The sequence below is a fragment of the Anopheles marshallii genome, chromosome 3 (assembly GCF_943734725.1).
Source record: "Anopheles marshallii chromosome 3, idAnoMarsDA_429_01, whole genome shotgun sequence".
Lineage (NCBI taxonomy): Eukaryota > Metazoa > Arthropoda > Insecta > Diptera > Culicidae > Anopheles > Anopheles marshallii.
The window spans coordinates 29,276,961-29,297,613 of NC_071327.1; the positions used below are offsets into that span (position 1 = coordinate 29,276,961).

A 20,653-nucleotide genomic window follows, 5' to 3' on the forward strand; every position below is an offset into this window, starting at 1 on the left:
AGCGCAACGAAACCGACCGCATCCGTCAGCGGTTACCAGGTTTCCGGGCAAACGTGCAGCAAACAGACAAGGCCATCCAGACGGGGATGACCCGTTTGTTGACGCACGAACGCCAACGGGCACACGTGAAAGAGGGGATGAAAACTCAGATTGATGCTGAGCACGGCAAATTCCACGGGTCCTACCTGATACACCGTGTACCGTAGGGTGGAAACCGACATTTGCCATGCAAGACCCGTGGTTCTCCGGAGGCAGCTTGTGATCTTCGTTTGTCTGACAACCGCATCGGTTCCAGCAAGGATCAAATGAAAATGATTGGTCGCACACTTTAGCTGGCGTACAATTCAAATACTAAGCTAACTAACCTAATAAACCTCGGTGAACAATATCATGATGCCGTTTGAAATAATTTAAGTTTAAGGCGCGTTTAAAATACTGTATATCTTATTGAAGTTATGATGTGCTGTAATTGCCGATAATTTATTGACGCAACATTAGTGTCTGCTGAGTTTGTGTGCAGTAATGTACCAATAAATGGTATTTTCAATTATGGAACAAAATTCCCAGGGATAACAAACGCGTTTTTCTTGATATTTTTGTGGTTTTCTGTGTTATTACTGGCACAAATAGTGAGATAAAAGTACTATTCAATTGAAGAGTTTCAATAAACTTGCAATTTGGTACACGACAATAATAAAATACCCTTCTTCTCACGCGACAACTTAAATTATTGCATAATTTTGATATCAATCCTGTTGTGTGAAAAATAGAAACTCAACATACACTTAAAAACATGAATAATGATACATTTTTGATTAAATTTTTAAAGATACCATTAATTACTCAACCAAATAGCAATCAGATAGTAAAAATGCACATTAGACTAATTGTTTCTGTTGTATTGCAGGTCGTTAAATTTTGGCGGCATTGGAAATATTAACCTGAAACCATTATTGATACTATTGGAACAAAAGCTAAAACAAAGAGCTGTAAATACGCTAGACGCAATATTGTATTGGAACTACATACCCGTAATGGTACACGTTTCAGTCAACCGGCGATCCGGCGCAACAGCATTTCAAAACATTCTCACGCTCGGTACCATTTGTTTACGGCGAATGCCACATCATCTGCCATCCGGGAGGATGCGCGAGTGCATAAATTAATTTGCTGTCGATGTGCATCTCGCGATAAGCCACGCGTTTGTCACCCACACGGTGAACGCTGAATCGACTGAGTTTTACCGCGCGCAAGAATCCATTCCCCCAGGTCCCTTCGTTTATGCCACTGTGGATGGATGGTGGATGGGTGGAAGAACAGCATATCTTAACGTTCTATTGAGTATAATTAGTTTGTTGGGGATCCGATTACGGCTGTACAACGCGTCCCCGTACTGTGATCCAGCGAGTCAGCGTGAACATTGCTGGGAGCATCGAAGGGAGCCTATGGAGAGCATAGAAAGTTGTGTGGAACTGAACTTTTTCTGTTGGTATTTTCTCTTTTCTTGTTTTTTGCTTTGTTTTGCTGACGCATACCTATCGCTACTTGAACCATAGTCAGAGGTTTCATTTGCTGTAATTACTGTCCGTTAGAATACGTTAGAGACTGTTTTGGATTATTATTTTTTTCTTACTTCTTTACCAAAGCCCACCGTTACGCTACTCCTATTTCATAAACATAAATCATTTCTTCTGAAAAACAAGCTCACAAAGTATTTGCTGTGCTTTGGAATGGAATGGGCTCTGCATTATTTATGTTCAAAAGTTGCATATAGTAAGGACACCTTTATCAATCCAGTTTTTTAAGATAAAATTTTAGATAAAACACTTATTATCCCTTATTATAAACAATGTTCATTATTTGAACAATCAATCAATACGATTTGATTTCGAACCTCCATGTTACAGTAAACTACAGAAACACACGTGCTGCCTTAATAGAATACAATCAAATAGATCAGAATAATCACTTGTCCCAATTGTCCAGCGTTACTTCACACGAGAAGGGAGCGATGGTAAAACCCTAAAACGATCGAAGGCGATAAAAATCAAATCAGATCAAATAGTCATAATTCACTTCAGCACTTTCGCTCTGCGAGCATCTTCTCCCCAATTCCCATAGGAGCTGCAAGCGGGACGGACGGAAACGTTGGCCAATGGCAGCAAACCGAGTTCCCGGAAGAGAAGCAGCATAGAGCTAACGAAAATTTATGTCACAACATGAGCAGCATAATTGTTGAGAATAAATAACCGAACGAAAGACAACAACGAGGGGCACGAAAAAAACGGCTCCCCAAGGAGAATTTGTTTCGTTTCGTTTTCGCCCCCTTTCTGGCGCTATCCGCCACTGCTTGTACCGTGCTCGATATTCTAATCCTAGTATCAGATCCATCCCACCAGGTGTTAGTTCTAGGGGGAAAGATTCTCTTTTTTTTCTTTTCTTTCTAACCGTTAATCGAACCACCATCGAACGAACGATGCACTACGATCTTCACTACGATCGGGCAGGCTCAGCATGTGCCACCAACGTGGAATATTTATATAGCCTTCGCGTGGCACCACCACGAAACCGTGGGTAAGACGCCAGTTGCATGTAGTAGGAGCTCCCATGATCCACAGTGCCCATATGTATCAAAACAAAACGGAGTGAAAATGCAACTACAGAGCTTACAAATCGAAATCATGTACACGGCCAGTGTAAACTGTCAAATTCGCTGTCGCCGTAACAATTGCACGATCCGTACAAATATACGTTTGTACGGTCAAAAACACATTGTGCCCATGTAGCGTGTATTGCTCTGTGTCTGGTGCGAAAGGTGTAGATGTTGTGTATGTGTTTTTGTTTGTTTGTTTGTTACTCTTCTGTTTGTGGGTTATGGTCCAAAAGTCTGGATGCTTGTAGCCGATACTTACGCGGGCAAAGCATAAATAAGTTCACACTCCTGACCGCTAGTTCCACAGGGAACGAGAAGGATCAAGCGGAGAGATAAAGTCTTTTTAACTCTTGTGGTTGTATGAACATATTACACAAAAGATTTTTCTTATCATATTGGATGTTGTTGCTTGAACATCTTCCTCTCGTACAAAAAGAATGAACTAAGAAATATTTTCTTGATAAAATTTCACTAATTAGCAACACTTATTTAGATCCTAGGCGGATTATTATTACTGACTTGTATATTATTCATGACTAGACATTGCTTTTAAATTACAGGATTATTGTTTATCGTTAAATGAAGAAAAACCCCTTAAAACTTGAACAGCTTCTCTTCACAACATGTATGTTTCTGAGCGAATCAAACCATTTGGACATTGAAGATTTCCCACATAATTGTAAGAAGATCTTCTTTCTTCAAGTGGGGTACTGCTCATTATGACTGAGGAGTTCCCAATTTCTCAGTCATATGCAAGGGTATATCCATTCTTCTTTGGCTTTCGACTACTAGCGTCATATGCCCAAAAGGAATCATATTTGTCATAGGAATCATATATATATTTTATCATATTTGCGCAATAGCGATATTAAACTTAACTCTTTAAATTTTCAGCTGATGACGGTAACTGATGTTCTTCGAATGTATGAGAATTTCTCTTTTATACCCATAGGGGATCTCCAGATGACCCGAAGGGTTAATGGGTTTCAAACGTTAAAACCGTAAAGCAAAAAGACATTTACAATTCATTCCGGCATGCAAGCCAACACAAATCGCAATTTCACACACACACATACTCGTCCCCTTGCCAATACGCCTAAAGATGTAAGGAATGCATTTGGATCACGGGATCGACACGCAAAGGCACAGTCGAAGGTGTTTCGAAAAGACATCGGACTAACCTTTACACTACACTGTTTCTACCCATCGATGCCGGGTGCCATAAATCGAAGATAAGCCAGATGCGATAAGGAACTGCAAAATAATAAAATTCGCACCAACTGATGCGCCTGCTAAACGCCAAATCGATGGTTTGGGTTGCCTTCACCCTCTGACCAATTTTTTTTGTGTGTTTTGTTTTTGGTTCCGTCTGGTTGGTTTCGGGTGTCCGCCTTCTTTCCCATAAAGCCCCCCTATAAAGCGGAAGCTAACGAATAACGATCGCCTGTATGCTTTCCCTCCAATTAGCACTATCTGAATCAGTTTTCCGATACAGAGAGATTAGTCTACAGGGTTACATCTCTTCCATGCATGCTCAAATGTGTGCCCAAATCGATGATCGGTGCGAAACGACAACACGAAATGACGATATCGATGCAACTTGGGAGTTTTGTTCTGGGAGAGGATGTGGAAGCAAAATGCGATAGACTGTGGCGGGCCGGTAATACAAGATGTTAAACATGATTTTATCGTACCACAAACAGCCAGCGGACCACCCGTTCAAGTGTGAAGCGACAGCAAGAGCGCATGAGGCACGGTCGTCGATCGGTCAACTCGGACCGCGTTAGCCCTTTTGCACGCGGTTGAAACCCCCCAACACCATCTGGTATTTACTTTTCCCTGTGCGTGTGCGTACGTACGGTTCGCGTAACGTTCTGCGCTGCGTTTGCTCGGTCGTTCTCGAACAGCGAAGAGGAGTGTAAGCGATCCTACGGGAAAGATAAATGAATCGTAACCGGGCTGACAGAGTCGTAAATTGCTTAACACTTTCATTTAATACTTACTTATTCGTGCCATTCTGCATCGAATTGGGTATGCGTCTGCAAGCAAGCGAAGTTGCACCAAAGACATGCAAAGTTTCAGTTCCATTCTGTAAAAAAAGAAATGCTGGTAAAACGATGGAAGCTATGAAAAGCAATGTACGGTAAAAAAATCGTGTCTTTTAAGAAGTTCTTTTTTAGGATTTTTTACTACCATGAGAGCGACAGCACGTCGTTTCCTCATCACAGCTGTTCTGGTTAATCGTCGTTAATCGATAATGGCTCCCAAAGGACTTAACCACCATTGCGGTCCGGGGAAAATGTTCACCTTTTTTATACTCAACTAATTCACCTAAATAATAAATTTCAAGAAAAGCAACACGATGCATGTGTTGGATACAACTGGTAGCATCGCACGTGGCACCACCATCGGTCGTTTCGAACCGCTGCCTGGAGACGATGGGTTGACGGAAAACCGTCAGGTATAGGCATTTCCATGGTAACCGGCCTACGCCAAACAATCGTAGGTTGCAACGGTACCATTTTCCAAACATCCCAAACGCGACACGTGACGTTTGTTTATGCGTTCCCTTTCTTTGCAACAGAGTGGTAAGTAAAACATGTAATGTTTTGCTTCAATATCATAAACCTAATGTATCGAATTCGGATTTCATTTAAGACTCAGAGATTAAAGACCGACAGGATCTGTTACCAACAGCGATGAGCAACGCAACGATTTTGTTTAATGTTTCCAAAAACGAGCTGTTCAAGCTGGCAGACAATCTCAAAACGCTGCATAGAAAGCTGAAGGTGAACCATCGGGTGGAAAGGTACAATTAGGTAGCGGATCCATACTCTTGCCGGTGACTAGCTAACCCGAAAGTTTTCCCAATCCTTATTTTTTGCTCATTAGTAATAAAAGTGAGATCACCCCGGAAATACTTAAAACGGCCACCGTATTCGTGCTGGCAGGACCACAGGAGAAATTCACCGAGACAGAATTTCAGCACTTGAAGGTAAGTACTGCATATACCCCTGTATATTGGGGTTGGCTCTTTGGGTGATTAAACAGCTTTTCTTATATTACTAATTAGGACTACATTAACGATGGAGGAAGATTATTACTGTTGCTCGGTGAAGGCGGCGAAGTTCAGTTCAACACCAATGTAAACTTTCTGCTGGAAGACTACGGAATGACTATCAACAATGGTACAGCCAAGGTTTCATGCTCGGCGTTGAACCCTACGATCTCCCCGTAATGCTCTTCCCCACTATGCGCTTCTTGCAGATGTTGTTGTGCGGCCACAGTACTACAAATATTTTCATCCCAAGGAAGCACTCATCAGTGGTGGTGTAAGTTGCGACTCGATGAACAATCTACTGCTGGACGCAAGCAAAAGCATCCTGACGTCGTTCGATTTCATGGACGATAAATACAAAGTTGAGGTATCAAAACGATATTTGTGCCACCTTCAACCATTGGGATTAATGATCCAGTAGGAAAGATAACAGAAATCGGATCTCTCTTTCGTTTTGTAGTTTGTCTATCCGTACGGAGCGACGATGAACGTTATTAGCCCCGCGAACGTTCTGCTCACGACCGGCCCGGTAGTGTATCCTTTCAATCGACCGCTGGCCGGCATTTTTCAGAACGAAAACAACGGCAAGCTCATCGCCATCGGGTCTGGTCATATGTTTCAGGACAAGTACATCTCTAACGAGGTAAACACGGCCCTCTGGGATAGCTTGCTGACAATGATACTGCAGGATGAGTTCAAATTCAAAACGTCCGACTTCAACGACCTGGAGGTAGGTTATCAGTCAATCACCCACGATTTGTCGCAACCATCATCTGTCGGGAGGATCATAACCATCGCTTTTGTACTTCTCCTACGATAGATAAATGACTACGCCGTCATACCCGATACGATCTATCTGGCCGAGCAGCCGAAGATATGTCTTATGGATTCGCTCGATTACGACATTCCGGCCGACTTCAAGAAGCTATTTGATATGTCTCTATACTCGATCAACAACGATCTGTTGCGCGATGTTATCGGCACTTACGAAAAGCTGGACGTACAATATGAACCGCTCAAGATCATCAAACCGCAGTTCGAGATTCCTTTGCCGCCACTGCAACTTGCGGTAAGTGTGGCAAAATTGTAGGTTGGCCTTCGGTTTAACCTGTGCCCCCCCACCGAGAAGATACCGCATCAAAACTGCTTCTGAATATGAGTGTGTGTGTGTTCTTCTACTGTTCACAGGTGTTCCAGCCGATATTCAGTGACCTGGCGGCGCCTCCTCTAGAGCTGTTTGATCTGGACGAAGCCTTCAGCTCGGAAAAGGTCCAAATCGCTCAGTTAACCAACAAATGTCTCACACCGGCGCACGAAGGGCAACATCAGATCGACGAAAAGGAGTTGGGATATTTCATACAAGAGTGCGGGCGTATTCTAAAGGTTTGCCAGGACGATCAGAAGATGTCGCCGAAGGAAATACTCAATGCAATTAGCGTCAAAATTGCACACTACAAAAAGTTGGACAAGGACTAAGGAGGTCGTATTTTGGAAAAAAAAAATACACGATAAATGGTTGGATAATATGGAAAATGTACTCACAATCAAGCTCTGGTTGGTTCTGCCACTGCTGCTTGCATTTTCACTTAGTTTTGTTTGCCTACACTAATGTATAAAATGGTTAGAAAATGCGAACTAATTCAACGACCGGTTTGCCGAATGAAATTCTCCGATGCCGATGGATCACTGCGTATAGAAATCAACTCTGCATTGTGAACTATCGCCTTGTCAACTCACATTTCGTCAAGGTGGGTATACATGATTTCAAGACAGCCGTTGTGTTTGTTTACCAAATTAGAATATTTCTTTTTTCAACACTGCATCCACCGCTGGCTGATTTTTCAACAATTCACCAATATTTTACTCAAATAATCTTTCCCTTTCTTGTATCTGTTTGATCCCTCGATAAACATTAAACAACTTGTTTTTTGCACTTGATCTCCGCCTGCGTCAAACGTCAATTCTCTTCCTACCATGTGATGGCCGCTAGCAACCTTGGCCCGCTCTCATGGTACGTCAAAGCAGTCGCAGTTCGTGAGAAATCTCTACGAAAAGTGCAATCCGAGGCCGACAACGAAAAGACACCTTTTCACATTTCTCGTCGCATACAAAGCAACCACACCAATGGCGTCGCTGTGCGGAAGAATTGTCCTGGCTGCGGCCAAGCGAAATGTGACCTACACGCCGGTTCGATTTTGCAAAAGTAAGTTCTTGGTGCACGATATTGCACAACACCTTACCGCGTGTGTGTGTGTGAGACAGATGGAGCGATCGAAATTTTCTAAGCGGCCAAGTGAGAGAGCAATCACAAACTCTGTGCGCTTACGTAATTTGGAAGGGCAAAATTCAGCATCCTTCGTACCGAGCAAGGATGAAAAACTGGCCAGAAGGATGCCCCGCAATAGCCGGCATAGATCGGTAAAGCTTTCGTGAGGAAATGTTCAAAAGTTCACCAAATATCAATAACCTTCTCCACGGGTGCTCCATACCGACTTGACATTTCTGTCGCTGGAATGGTGTTTTCATTATCGTCCAGGAAGATTTTGCTGACATTTGTTTGTATTCGGTGATTTCTTGCAGTGATGAACGACCCAATTGAGCATGCCACCGGTATCGAGAAGCGTGAGCTGCTGGCCAAGCAAGCAGGCAACCCAGATCCGTTCGATATGCGTGTGTTCAAGCGCGGACCGGGTACCAAGGATAGCCCCAACCTGATTCCATCGGCATTCGATGCCCGTCTAGTCGGTTGTGTTTGTAAGTATTGTCGCTCTTGTGCTGCTTTATCCCGCAAGCCCCTACAATAGAATAGTGATGAGTAATTGAAGACGTATCACCCTTCGTTAATACACGTTTAACAACCATTCCAGGCGAGGAAGATCAAACCTACGTCCAGTGGATGTGGCTTTACCAGGTAAGGGTATACAAAAGACAAGCGCTGGACGACAAAATATCTCACTAAAACTGTAATATTCCATCTATTTAGGGCCAGCCGAAACGTTGCGAATGCGGACACTGGTTCAAATTGGTGGAGAAGGCTCCGGTCTAAACAGTGGCATTACAAGATTCACCCTGCCACCCTGTGCTGTAGAAATGAAAAGCAAACTAACTAATATTTAAATCCTGGAGAGCATTACCTACGCGAAATAAAGAGATATCCAGATCGTTAAAAACCACCCACACCAACTTGGGCGAAAATCCGTATGTTCTTCAGTGAACAAAACTCAAGAAGCAATCGATATTCATACGAAAGGAGATGCATTCATGGATACGTCTGGTTCCGCTCTGCCATAAGAATTGAAAACGTTCCAACTCAAAAGAAAATCAATAGCAATCCAGTCTTTGGCTATCAACAGGCTACAAAAGCTTCTACTGCTGGTTACGTTTCCTTATCTGTTGTCTGCTAAAACAACGTTCACCCTACAGCAAAATTATGATAGCAAAATCAATTTAGTGTTATCCAATAAAAAATAATTTTATTGAAACCTGGAGTTCGCAGCATTCGCCTCAGTCAAGTTTCTGGATTTCTGAAATGGAAGGTACACAATGCATTAGTTTTTGGTATTGGCTAGACGATAAGATGCAAATATTGCCGGAATTAGGTATTTTTTTTCCAAATTTTACACAATTTGTTGGATTTCTCCATCCGGAAAGAATTGGAACCAAATCACATTATTTGAAACTGTCGATCGTGCAATATAAACAAAACCCCAGCTGGTCGCCCATAATATTTACCTTTTTTCTACGACGACGGCGACGTCAAACAGTGTCATAACAATAAAAAAGTTTTTCATAAAAAAGGTGTTCCACTTCTCGTAAGCGTTGTTTAGTTTTGGGTTAGTACACTTTTGGGGTAGGGTTGATCCCCAGAAAGGAACATCAGGTATCGGTTGGTGGGGTTTGCAATGAAACGGCCAATTAATTAGGCGAGAACACTCGCAGTAGTGTATGGACAGAAAAATCGGGCGTAGCAGGCAGTGCGATTGATTACATACCAGAGAGGAGTTCCAGCCAACGTTGGACACGCTCTGATTGCCATACCAAGGCGTAAGAGGCTATTGGCATCTAGAAACGGAGCTCAGCCATCAATCTATCGAAAGGGCTTTTCCTTTGGTCAGTGTGTGAAGTACTGCAAAGCGCGTTACTAATTTTGCGTTTCGACGGAATCAGTCAGGGTTTGCTGCACGATGGAAAACTCCACACCGAACCGCACGACGTACGTATCGGATTACTTTGCGAATCTGAACGAAATCTCCAAAAAGATCGCGCTCGACATCGACGAGATTCGCGGCGCGTACGAACACATCTGGGACGATCTGAGCCGCGAGGAGCAGATGGAAATCGTGAACGAAACGATCATCAAACCGGAATTGGCGTTGAAGTACTTTGACAATTTCTCCACATCGACCGATTCGCTGCAGCGAATCCTTGGTACCGATGATGACGACGCCACCGGAGAGGAAGATCGAAATGCCAATCTGTACGACGGCAAACGTTTGCAGACTTTCCAGTATGTGCGAACTGGGCGCAAGCTAGTGACAGACGACAGTGCGGGACCTTATCGGGACGAACATTCGGCTCCTTTTTCGCACAAAACCAAAAGTCAAATAAATTTGACCATCTTTCCACCGGAAAAGGATGGTAAGGAGACGGACAAATCGGATACCGGTGGAAAGGCAGCGGGACTGCTGGCGAAAAAGTTGCTGCTCAAGTCACCGAAATCGGACGATACAGGCGGATTGGCGAAAGGCAAGGGAGCGCTTGTGAAGGGAATGTCTAAAGGGCACGAAGAACTATCGAAAGAGCTGCCGGCGTACGATAGCGAGCAGAACATCATCCTGACGGAAGAAGCGTACGGTACGAAGGCAACCGGAGCGGGCTTTTTGAGTAAGTTTAACAATCTCATCTTTAACCAAGCACCGATGGAAATGACGACGGCAGCATCGGCTGCTTCGATCAACGGTAGCGACGAGATCGATGGTACGCTCGAACAGGACGAGTTCGATACCGATAACGATAAGGTAAACCTATTCACCAAGAGCTCCAAAAACGAGTGCCTTCACCGTGCGCAATCGTCCTCGGTTGAGGAGGACGATAAGAACTACGACGAGCTGAACAGCTTGCTCGGCAACAGCAAAGGGTTCGATTTTCTGAACAACTGGTAAAACGGCTCCAAACGGCTTCGGTACGGTCTTGCCTTTAGCCATTAGCGCGCATCCCTATACAACAATAAGCCCTCTAGTCGCTTTAGTTTGCTGTCGATTTGCCACCGCGCTTAGATGTAAGCGTATGTTTACGCCAACATAGACACAGGGTTTCAACCATTTGGTCAGTTTGCGCGGGTGGCGGTCACCAACGATCGTAGGACAATTTGGTAGTAAAAAGCATACAGCTTAGACAGTTGCTCCAGTTTCATTCTCTTCCAATCGCACCAAAGCAGGCGGTTTATAGCCTTTTTGCGAACGTAGCCTAGGTGACGCATCATAGGATGCGATCAAATAATTATTTATCCTCTAACTAGCTGCTAATTCCCGTCTATCCATGAAAATACTCATACGAGAACAAAATGAACAATATCAAATAATTCCAAACAGACTGATTACAATTGCGATCCACATGTTCGGTAAAAACACAAATTTAAATTACTCCTTTGGGTACGTGTGTGGATCAGATAACTGAAACCAAAAAAAGAATTTACTATGCGTTTACAACCTTCTGTGCGAACTCATATGGACAGACATCCCCGTTTCCTACAACAACCTTTAAAGGCCATCCTTACGAAACGTTAGAACTTAGGTGTAGGTGTACAGAAAAACGGAAATTCGCACTCGCTGAAGAGTGCCGTTTACATATTATTCTTATCTCATTTCTCATTAACTACTCATCATTTTGTCATTAGTTTTGAGGTAGGGATCGCATATTTATTCATTGATTCCATTCAAAAGTTAGCCCGAACACCCATCAACCACGAATCGCTCATCGAAGCGTAGATATCAGTAAACTGTAATACCTCATATTCACAAACATGTTTAGCCTGGGTGGGTCTGGTGATGATATTCGAACAAAACAAACAATGATAATAGCTGCAAAACACTCACACCTTTTTGTATACAACTATATATGAAGCTCTCTCGTAGGGAGGGCTAATAAAGCATCATTCGTACATTAATCCAGGATCGATGCGGAATTCCCCCGCGAAGGGCCCGAAATGGTTGAGAATCGTTAGAATAACCTAGAACCCTAGAATAACGTTAGAATAACCAGAGTGAACATTTGCATATCAGTCAGCTGTGATACATTTATTAATCCTTTTCTTTCCATTTTAGTGCACACAAAAACGAATCGAAATTAACTCTCCTCTGGTACCAGCAAATTCAAACTAGCACTTGCACCAGCCAAACTGCCTAAATATTTCTCCTCATCGCCCCGTATCGAAAGCACATCGCCTATCTGTACACCACGTTTCTCCCGCATCATTGCACAGCGTTCCCAGCGTGAGCTTTGGCAAGCCTTGCAGCTGACCTTCGGTATCCGGAACAAGCTAACGGTACGATTGCCACAGTCGGCACAACGGAAGAATCGCTTTTCCGCGTCATGTACCCGCAGCTGATGTCCTTCGGTTTTGCAACGATCCGCAGCCGAAAAAGCAATGTACTTACACTGGTTACAGCTGACCGCCTTGCACGGTACCTTGAACGTGTTCAGCATCTTATCCTCCATCGCTTCCTTACGTTCGAGCGACTTGAAGTACTGTTCCTGCTGTGCATTTTCACTTGCCACCACCAACTCCTGGTGGGAGGAGGATGCCTCTATGATGCGCTTCATGTGATCCTTCCGGGCACGCTCCTTCTCGTCCGCTTCTTCCTGCAGCTTTTGACGCTTGGCCACATTTTCTTCGCCAGATGCATTCTTCGACAGCTCTTCCAGCACTCGCTTTTTGCCCTGTTCCGTTCCTCGGTACTTGAAGAAATTTGGGTCTGCTTTTTCGATCGGTTTCTGTTTGATAATTGCCGACGCACGGGCACGTGATTGGAGTGCCTTCTTCAGTGACACGTGTTGCTTCGTAAAGTCGATATCGAACGAATCCCGACTTAAACGGGGTACCATTTCGAGACTAAATTTGCGATTTTCTAGCGAGCTGGATGGAGTTGATGTTACAGATGACTGAGGAGTGCTAGTCGGTTGTGGTTTGGCTACCGGTGAAGAAGTTTTTATTGCTTCTAACGACTCCATCGATACACCGAGGCTTTGCAGACGCTTAAAATCTTTCATGCGCTGACCGACGTCCAGTTCGATCCGGGCAGCAGATGATTTAGATGGCTTAACTGCTGTGGCAGCTGCTCGATACGACGGTACGGATGATGAAGCTGCTGCTGGTGTTGATGATGATGCCGTTGCACCGCTAGTACCTCCTGCTCCTCCATTGCTACCTTCAAATGGCGATCGGAAGTAATCCGACAACGTCATCATACGATTACGATCTTTCTCGATCTGTTTAGGGTGTTTAACGGCTTTCACTGCACTGAAACTTTGTCCTGCGTAGAACACCTCATTCTTTCCGAGCACTTTGTTCCGTAGCTCGTTCAAACCACGGCCACCCGTCGACGTGAGAAGACCGCCCCGATTGCTTGCCTTGTTGTACTCCTGCTTGATATGGTACACACAGTATTCGCATTTGCCCAAGTTCACTATGGACGTGCACTGTTCACCATTCTTCTTGCGGCTACGGCAAGTGCCCAAATCCCTTGACTGTCCCAACACCATTACTTTTGTGGCGCGATCGATGGACAAGGTAGCTTCGATGTTTTTCTCGTTGTTATTATTCAGAACGTTTGGGTTGAGTACAGCCAGCGCCGTACCTACGGCCGTTTTCCACAGATCCTTGTATGCTTGGCCGAAAAGAAACAAACTGACCATCTTGATGTCGCCGTGAAGATCGCTCAACTTCCAGATGGCAAACTGCTTGCCTTTCTGCGTTGTTTTTGTTGGCGTCTTGCTGATCAGTACACCACCAATTACCCAATCCTGCTGCAAATCGACCGTTTCGATAAAGTTACGAAGACGCATAAACGGGACCGCTTTTTTGTCCAACATTCGTTCCTGTAACGTCTGGCTGGATACGAGAGGATGCACAATGCGCAATCCGAATATGGGATCGGTGTGAACTGTCGCTTGAAAAACAGCCGGAATAGCCGCATTGCTAGTTGAAGATGTTTTTGATGGATTGTTGAGCTTTGTATCCTGTTTACCACCAGCGTTATTTTTTGGGGTTGTATTTAATGCTTCAGGCTTTGCCGTAAATTCGGCGGACGGCGTTTGCGGAGAGCTTCGGTTGATCTGCCGCAGTTTTTGGTCTACCCATTTCGACAATGTTTGGTCCGTCTTTTCTGCTTCTTTCGTTTTTAACAGATCGTTAATTTGCCTTCCGTACTGATTGTACTTCCGCTCGAGAAAGTTTCTCGTTTCTTCCTCGTCCGATGAATCAATGTCCGCATCAGCGGTCACAGTTCCTTCAGTTATCGCGGTGGATGATGTTTCTCCATTTATGTTGCTTTCCGTATCGGTCACCAGAAAGCTGGACCCTTCGAGAGTTAACTTGGGTTGCGGGGTATCAACCGCGCTGCTGTTCAGTTGGCCCGCTTGTTCACTTTCATTATCATTCGTGTTTTCGTCATAATTTTCCAACAACAACTGCTCCAGCTCCTCCATATCCAAGTCTCCTATTCCGTCGGACATTTTGCTAAACTAACTTATGGTAACTTATCAGATAACTTTTTAATTTTAGCCAGATCCTAACTGTATCGAAAATGTGATTTGGTATTGTTTACAATGTTTCCCGCCTTTCTTACATCAACTGACATTACAAAGGAGATCGGCAAAAAAAACCCTTCCCCAATCGAACAGCCGAGTCGACAAAAAACGCTTCAATTCTATGCTAGTTTTCTAACCAATTTTATTGTTGAAACCTTTTGTTTTGGAAATAATTTTCCGGTGTTTTTATTGGTGCATTTTACGAATCGCAAAACAAAATAATTTCCTTTTCTTGCAATATTGTTCATTGTTTTTCACCGAGAATATGAAATGTAGTCATCTTGATGTAGCTACCTTGTCCCCTTTCTCTATCAACCTTGGCTTTGTTATTGTGGTTCAAATCGACAGCAACCGGCAAAATTACCAACAGAGCATTTAATTCATACGATTTAATGACGCAAAACCATGTAAAGAGCAAACCGTTTTTAATATATCCTCAGCATGGTGTCTGTGTTTGAAGTAAGTATATTGGGATGAGGGAAAAGATAAAATTGATCGAAATACAAGGATATTTTCAAGCCAATTTGTACGTTTCTGATGCCGTGTTGTACTTGTAACGTTTTGGCAATGATGCCAGACTGTTTCAATTGCAGATCAATCAGATTGTACCATACCACATTTGCAGTGGTTGCGTGAAGCAGGTGAAATTAGATTGTACAATGTCCTAGCCAGGCAAATCAATGCGGAGTGAGAGGAAGACCGTTTGCCATAAGGTAAGATATGATAGACATATACTCCACAGCCCATTTATTCTTCCCATTCCCTTCCTTTACTTTCCGATCTGGTTAAACAAAAACACTAATAATCCTTCCATGAAGGTGGACGTGAAAAGTGTTTCGGATGTCTGTACTGTTTTCTGTACGTTTCGCTAAAAAGGTCAGTTATTTACTGGTCTAAAAAGCACGTGGAAGCTAAGTGAGGGTGAGTTAATAGTTGGAAAAATATAACAATAGTCCCAATAGTACATGAAAGAAAGTTAAGCTACGTTTGTACGCTTTCAAATTCCATCAAGAGTGTGCAGCTTAGTAACAAGCTTCACCAACCGATTCCGGAACAGTATATGAAAGAGCCAGTTAAGCATCCCGTAAAATCCGGAAAACTTGGCGGCAAACCACCGCGAGGGTGATGATCTCTAGCCGAACATTAAACATAGTTTTATGTTTTGTACATTATTTGATTTATTATCTAATTGGTTACACCAGAGGATTCTCGAGCTGTTGCTCCGGCTGTGTCCCAAACCCGAATTCCCTATTTTGATGATCGGCACCGAGATAACGATCTCGGTCCATCTCATGATAACGGGCACTCGTGCTCATCAACCGACGAGAGATCATTCTCGCAGAGAGCGCACGTGAGTGCCCCGCTGCGTAACGTATCCAACATCTCCCCTTCTTTAAAAACGTCTATAGACATCGAACCTATTGGGCGGCCTTCTGTGTCTAGAAGACCGGCGTGGTTCATATCTTGAAGGTTGCACTGAGATTGCCGGATTCGGAGGGCACGGACGAGACAAAGGCGTCACGGCTGGGGCGGCATCCGGATTGATGACAGATGCTGAGGTCTGCGGTTGACAGTCAGACGATAAGCCAGGAGCGCTGTTAGACAGGTTTGAGAGGGCATTCGGATTGCTGACCGATGCTGGGGTCCGCAGTTGAGGGTCAGACAGTAACCCACGAGTGCTGTTAGGTGACGTATCTAAAAGTATATCAAGAGGTAAATTTGTGTTAACCAATCCCCCAGGATGGTGATGTCGCTGACGTTCACGGCGCTCTCTCAACTGGTTGACGTGACATCTTATAATCCTCTTATCCAACATCCTGACGGTGTACATGACAGCCCCGATACGTTTAACGATTATGCCAGCTACCCAGGTCCATCCGTTGCGCATATACCGTTTAGCGTAGACTGGATCAGATGAACGAAACTGTTTCAATTTACTCGTAACAGCGCACTTCGTAGAACTTGCATGCGTCGGGCGTAGCAAATCTAATGTTGTTCGAATCGGACGGTTTAGCATTAGCTCCGCTGGTGACGTTGAAGGGCCCAAAACATAATTTGGCGTGCTTCTGTAAGAGAGCAGGAATGTGTCCAAAGCTTCGTGAATCGATGTGCCATTTGCCGATATTTTTCTAACAGCACGCTTAAAAGTATCGACGAATCTTTCAGCCTGCCCGTTAGACTGTGGATGGTAGGGTGCTGTCGTGAGATGGTCGATGCCGTTTTGGATGCAAAACTCCTTAAAATCCTTTCCAACGAACTGCGTTCCGTTATCTGAAACAAGCGTATTTGGAACTCCAAAACGGGCGAATATCGAACGCAGAATGTCGATTGTTGCTGCAGCGGTGATGCTATTCGTACGTATTACTTCGGGCCAGCGAGAGAATGCATCTACTACCACGAGAAAATATGCTCCATCAAGCGGGCCAGCATAATCTACATGTATTCGCTGCCACGGAGTCGTAGCTTTCGGCCAAGAAACGGGATTTTCGTGAGGCGGTGATTTGGCAGCTGCTTGGCATGCTTCACATGTTTTTACCCAGTCCGCGATGTCTGTATCCAGAGATGGCCAATAAGAATAACTGCGGGCTAAGGCCTTCATTCTGACGATTCCTGGGTGTCCGTTATGTACCTGCTGAAGGCATCGTTCTTGCAGGGTTCTGGGTATTATCACCCTCTCGCTGAAAAGAAGACATCCGTCTACGATTGATAAGCCATCTTTTCTAGCATGGAATCTTGCCAGTTCGCCTGTAAATGCTGTGTTTTTGGGCCATCCATCGCGAATGTAATGTTCGACCTTCTGTAGCAACGGATCCCTTGCTGTTTCGTTTGTTAGCTCCATAAGATTAACAGGCATTGTCTCTAGTGCGTTCACCAAGATTGATTTTACATCTGCTTCTAAACTCGCGATCACGCAATCTTCTTCTGGCTTGGTGTGCGTGTTTATAAGACGTGACAGCAGATCCGCATTACCGAAATCTTCGGTGCGCACGTACTCGATACTGAAATCATAGGCGAGCAAGGTTAACGCAAATCGCTGGAGACGGTTAGCCGTAAATGTTGAAATGCCCTTCTTGGAGCCGAATATATGGAGAAGAGGCCGGTGATCCGTTTGCAGGGTAAAATGTCTTCCAAAAATCAGTTTATGGAACTTTTTAACTGCAAATATTATTGCCAGACCCTCTCGGTCAATTTGGCTGTATCGGCTTTCTGTTTCGGTGAGGGCTCGAGAAGCGTGCTGAATGACCCGTTGCAACCCTCCAGGATACACATGACTAATTGTTGCGCCTAAGCCGATTGAAGATGCATCCGCCGAAACAACGATCTTTTGCTGAGGGTCATAGTGAGCTAGCTGTAGGTCTGAAGCTAGTAGAGATTTAAACTCACGGAAGACGCGTTTACATTCTGTCGTCCAGTTAAATAACGCATTAGCCTTCAGGAGCTGATCTAATGGGTATCTCAGTTTGCGCATGTTAGGAATGAATCGACCGTAGAAATTAATAGCTCCTAGAAACGATCTAACACCTGTGACGTCTGTTGGTTCTGGCAAATTTCGTATAAGCGCAACTTTTGCCGGATCAGGACGTAGTCCGTGGCTATCTATTACGTGACCCAGGTAGGTGATTTGAGGCATACAGAAGGCACATTTGTCAGCACGAATAGTGAACCCGTAGTCCTGAATTCGCCTAAGCGTGTCTGCTAAGATTGCGTCGTGCTCCTTTTCCGATGTGCCACCCACAATGATGTCATCGAGGTAACCTGATACATTCTTCAAACCAGCTAGCATTTTATCGATTACCATTTGAAAGGCTGCTGGTGCGATCTTTATACCCGGTGGCAGGCGATTGTAAAGGTATAGACCGCGATGCGTATTGATGGTCAGAAGCGAGCGGTATTGCGGGTCGATCTCGATTTGCAGAAACGCGTCCGATAAGTCGATTTTACTGAAGATTGTACAGTTGGAAAGCTTCGCGAAAATGTCTTCCGGTAACGGTAATGGGTATCCATTTGGTTCCAGGGCGTCGTTTAAGCCCGTGGAATAATCGCCACATATTCGGATTGACCCATTAGCTTTCTTTACGACCACTATCGGCGCAGCCCAATCAGATGCTTTAACTGGAGTAATAACCCCATGCGTTTGTAGACGATCCAGCTCACGATCCACTGCTTCTCGTACTGCGTAAGCAACTGGTCGTTTGGGGCGAAAAATTGGGCGACAATTTTCCTTCACCGTAAAAGTAACGTTCGCCTTTGTACACAGCCCCGCATCTCCAAAAACCTTTGGAAACCTATTTTGCCATGACCGCTGCGCACTGTCTGATTTCTTCAGCTGGCAACAGAAGTTATCAATGGGAGTTGACCACAATGCAAACGCGTCAATCATATCTAGTCCTAGCAGAAGCAGACGTGCTGGAGTAACAGAGATCTGGACTCGCTTGGTTTGGTTGGCCACACTGACGCTACCCATAAAGTTCCCGTCCAGTGCCAGTTTAGCACCCGATGCTGTGTGAGCAATTATCGACGAAGGCGCAAGTTTAGGACTACCAATGCGCTGCCAGGTTTTCCGGTCGATCACGGTGATGTCCGATGCCGTGTCAAGCTGCAATCGGACTTGCGTGCCGTTTATCACTACGGGCACGAATTTACGTCGTTGCTGCACATTGTGGACGTTAACTGAGAGCATTTTCGTTCTTCTGTATTTAGTGAAACGTTTTTGTGGCTTGCGTCGAGCTGCTGTTTTGCAATGACCCTCTTTATGCCCGAAGCGCGAGCACGTTTCACATCGGTGGGTGCGGTAAGCACATTCTCGCATCCAATGACGGTCTCCGCACAGCCAGCACGGATTTTTAGGAACGGTGGTGCCGGAAGAATGCTGTTTTTGTTGGCGTTCCCCCTTTGAGCTGACAGCTAAAACGCGCTCCGGCAAAGGACCTTCGATCATCGCACTGTCTCTCTTTAGGTTCACTAGACGGTGACACTCGGTGGACAGCTGCTGAAGCGTTGTACAGCTTCGATCCTCAATACGTGCTAGAAGTCGCGTTCGTAGATCAGCTTCATCCTCGTCCCTCAGGCCACACACGAACAACAAGCATTTGAAATCTTCTTCGCTGAGCTTGCTAAGCTCGAAATCCACTGAAGATTTGTTGATGCGACACGCGTAGACCAAGAGATCCTCCGTCCGCTTCTTGGTCATTTGCAGGCATTTGAAACGTTTGCTGAGTATGGTTTCCTGGTCGTCAAAAAGCGCTGATAGCTTCTCAACCGTTTCCTCAAACGAAAAGTCGGACGGACGATGAGGCAGGATGAAGGATAAATAACGATCGTGCTCGGCCGTTCCCAGTTTTCGCAGCATCAGTCGAACCTTGGCGGGGGCATCGATTCGCGCAGCGTCGTTCTGAAATAAATCAGCATACCGCGAGTACCATTGTTTGAAAGTGATTCCTGCCTCTTTCTCGTATCGGAATTCTGTAATATTACGAGAAAGGGAATCAATTATTTGTTCGGGGTGAAAACTGGATGGTGCGGCGCTTTGGTTTAGCAGCCGCTGATGCAAAAACTCGTTGAAGAATTGCTGCTGCTGGGCCATTTGTTGCTGAAGTAAATTCAACATTTGCACAATCGTTGCATTATCCGGGTTGGTCATCATGGCTGGTGACGCGCCGAACTGTGATGGTGGTGGTGCGCTTGGCTGCGATGGCGGCTGGATGTACGCCGAGCGTTGACCCGACGCTCCTTCTCGTTGGGCTTGGAAAGCCGCGTCCTGAGATGCGAAAACGCCTTGTGCGTTATTCTGGACCGCTGCACCAGTTCCGTTAGTCCGATTTTGTGACAATCGGCGCGGGTCGACGTCCGCAAATGTATCACCAGTGTTCATATCACTTGTCTCCATCCTCCGACGTTTACGGCGTGGTGAACCAATTTTATAAAACACGCGCACAAATACAAACACGTTAAAACGAAATCAAATAAATAAACACAAATGTTTCTTAAGCACAAAACACGTTAAAACTTCAGGATTCGACAATCCCATCCTCGTCGCCACTTTTATGTTTTGTACATTATTTGATTTATTATCTAATTGGTTACACCAGAGGATTCTCGAGCTGTTGCTCCGGCTGTGTCCCAAACCCGAATTC

General features: G+C 44.8%; 5 protein-coding genes across 5 annotated transcripts; 3 read left to right on the plus strand and 2 right to left on the minus strand.

Moving 5' to 3' along the window:
- The first annotated feature begins 5,352 nt into the window (after window positions 1-5,352).
- LOC128713565 (intraflagellar transport protein 52 homolog) lies at window positions 5,353-7,187 on the plus strand. The gene is made up of 7 exons (XM_053808426.1): window positions 5,353-5,462; window positions 5,546-5,648; window positions 5,727-5,841; window positions 5,921-6,078; window positions 6,172-6,441; window positions 6,532-6,780; window positions 6,900-7,187. Exons 1-7 carry the CDS (start codon window positions 5,353-5,355, stop codon window positions 7,185-7,187), a joined length of 1,293 nt encoding a protein of 430 aa, XP_053664401.1.
- A 558-nt stretch (window positions 7,188-7,745) lies between these two features.
- LOC128710970 (cytochrome c oxidase subunit 5B, mitochondrial-like) lies at window positions 7,746-8,757 on the plus strand. The gene is made up of 4 exons (XM_053805835.1): window positions 7,746-7,914; window positions 8,292-8,465; window positions 8,579-8,622; window positions 8,695-8,757. Exons 1-4 carry the CDS (start codon window positions 7,836-7,838, stop codon window positions 8,755-8,757), a joined length of 360 nt encoding a protein of 119 aa, XP_053661810.1. The 5' UTR covers window positions 7,746-7,835.
- A 1,138-nt stretch (window positions 8,758-9,895) lies between these two features.
- Window positions 9,896-10,873, plus strand: LOC128714720 (uncharacterized). Its single transcript, XM_053809599.1, has one exon. It carries the CDS (start codon window positions 9,896-9,898, stop codon window positions 10,871-10,873), a length of 978 nt encoding a protein of 325 aa, XP_053665574.1.
- A 1,183-nt stretch (window positions 10,874-12,056) lies between these two features.
- On the minus strand, window positions 12,057-14,444 carry LOC128713917 (protein MCM10 homolog). Its single transcript, XM_053808788.1, has one exon. It carries the CDS (start codon window positions 14,442-14,444, stop codon window positions 12,057-12,059), a length of 2,388 nt encoding a protein of 795 aa, XP_053664763.1.
- Window positions 14,445-16,453: 2,009 nt separating this feature from the next.
- LOC128712454 (uncharacterized) lies at window positions 16,454-20,406 on the minus strand. Its single transcript, XM_053807347.1, has 4 exons — window positions 20,031-20,406; window positions 19,601-19,982; window positions 17,407-17,518; window positions 16,454-16,585 (listed from the first exon to the last, which is right to left on the minus strand). Exons 1-4 carry the CDS (start codon window positions 20,404-20,406, stop codon window positions 16,454-16,456), a joined length of 1,002 nt encoding a protein of 333 aa, XP_053663322.1.
- Window positions 20,407-20,653: the final 247 nt, after the last annotated feature.

What these genes read in the sequence shown, in the direction of transcription:
- LOC128713565 (XM_053808426.1), top strand. Translation starts at nt 5,353, where the DNA reads ATGAGCAACGCAACGATTTTGTTTAATGTTTCCAAAAACGAGCTGTTC. An exon ending in CGGAATGACTATCAACAATG is followed by an intron (nt 5,842 to 5,920) that starts GTACAGCCAAGG and finishes CGCTTCTTGCAG; the next exon opens with ATGTTGTTGTGCGGCCACAG. An exon ending in CCGACTTCAACGACCTGGAG is followed by an intron (nt 6,442 to 6,531) that starts GTAGGTTATCAG and finishes CTCCTACGATAG; the next exon opens with ATAAATGACTACGCCGTCAT.
- LOC128710970 (XM_053805835.1), top strand. Translation starts at nt 7,836, where the DNA reads ATGGCGTCGCTGTGCGGAAGAATTGTCCTGGCTGCGGCCAAGCGAAAT. An exon ending in GCCGGTTCGATTTTGCAAAA is followed by an intron (nt 7,915 to 8,291) that starts GTAAGTTCTTGG and finishes GATTTCTTGCAG; the next exon opens with TGATGAACGACCCAATTGAG. An exon ending in AGTGGATGTGGCTTTACCAG is followed by an intron (nt 8,623 to 8,694) that starts GTAAGGGTATAC and finishes CCATCTATTTAG; the next exon opens with GGCCAGCCGAAACGTTGCGA.
- LOC128714720 (XM_053809599.1), top strand. Translation starts at nt 9,896, where the DNA reads ATGGAAAACTCCACACCGAACCGCACGACGTACGTATCGGATTACTTT.
- LOC128713917 (XM_053808788.1), bottom strand. Translation starts at nt 14,444, where the DNA reads ATGTCCGACGGAATAGGAGACTTGGATATGGAGGAGCTGGAGCAGTTG.
- LOC128712454 (XM_053807347.1), bottom strand. Translation starts at nt 20,406, where the DNA reads ATGGAGACAAGTGATATGAACACTGGTGATACATTTGCGGACGTCGAC. An exon ending in CCAAAGCGCCGCACCATCCA is followed by an intron (nt 19,983 to 20,030) that starts GTTTTCACCCCG and finishes GTAATATTACAG; the next exon opens with AATTCCGATACGAGAAAGAG. An exon ending in TCGCGAGTTTAGAAGCAGAT is followed by an intron (nt 16,586 to 17,406) that starts GTAAAATCAATC and finishes GCTCTCTTACAG; the next exon opens with AAGCACGCCAAATTATGTTT.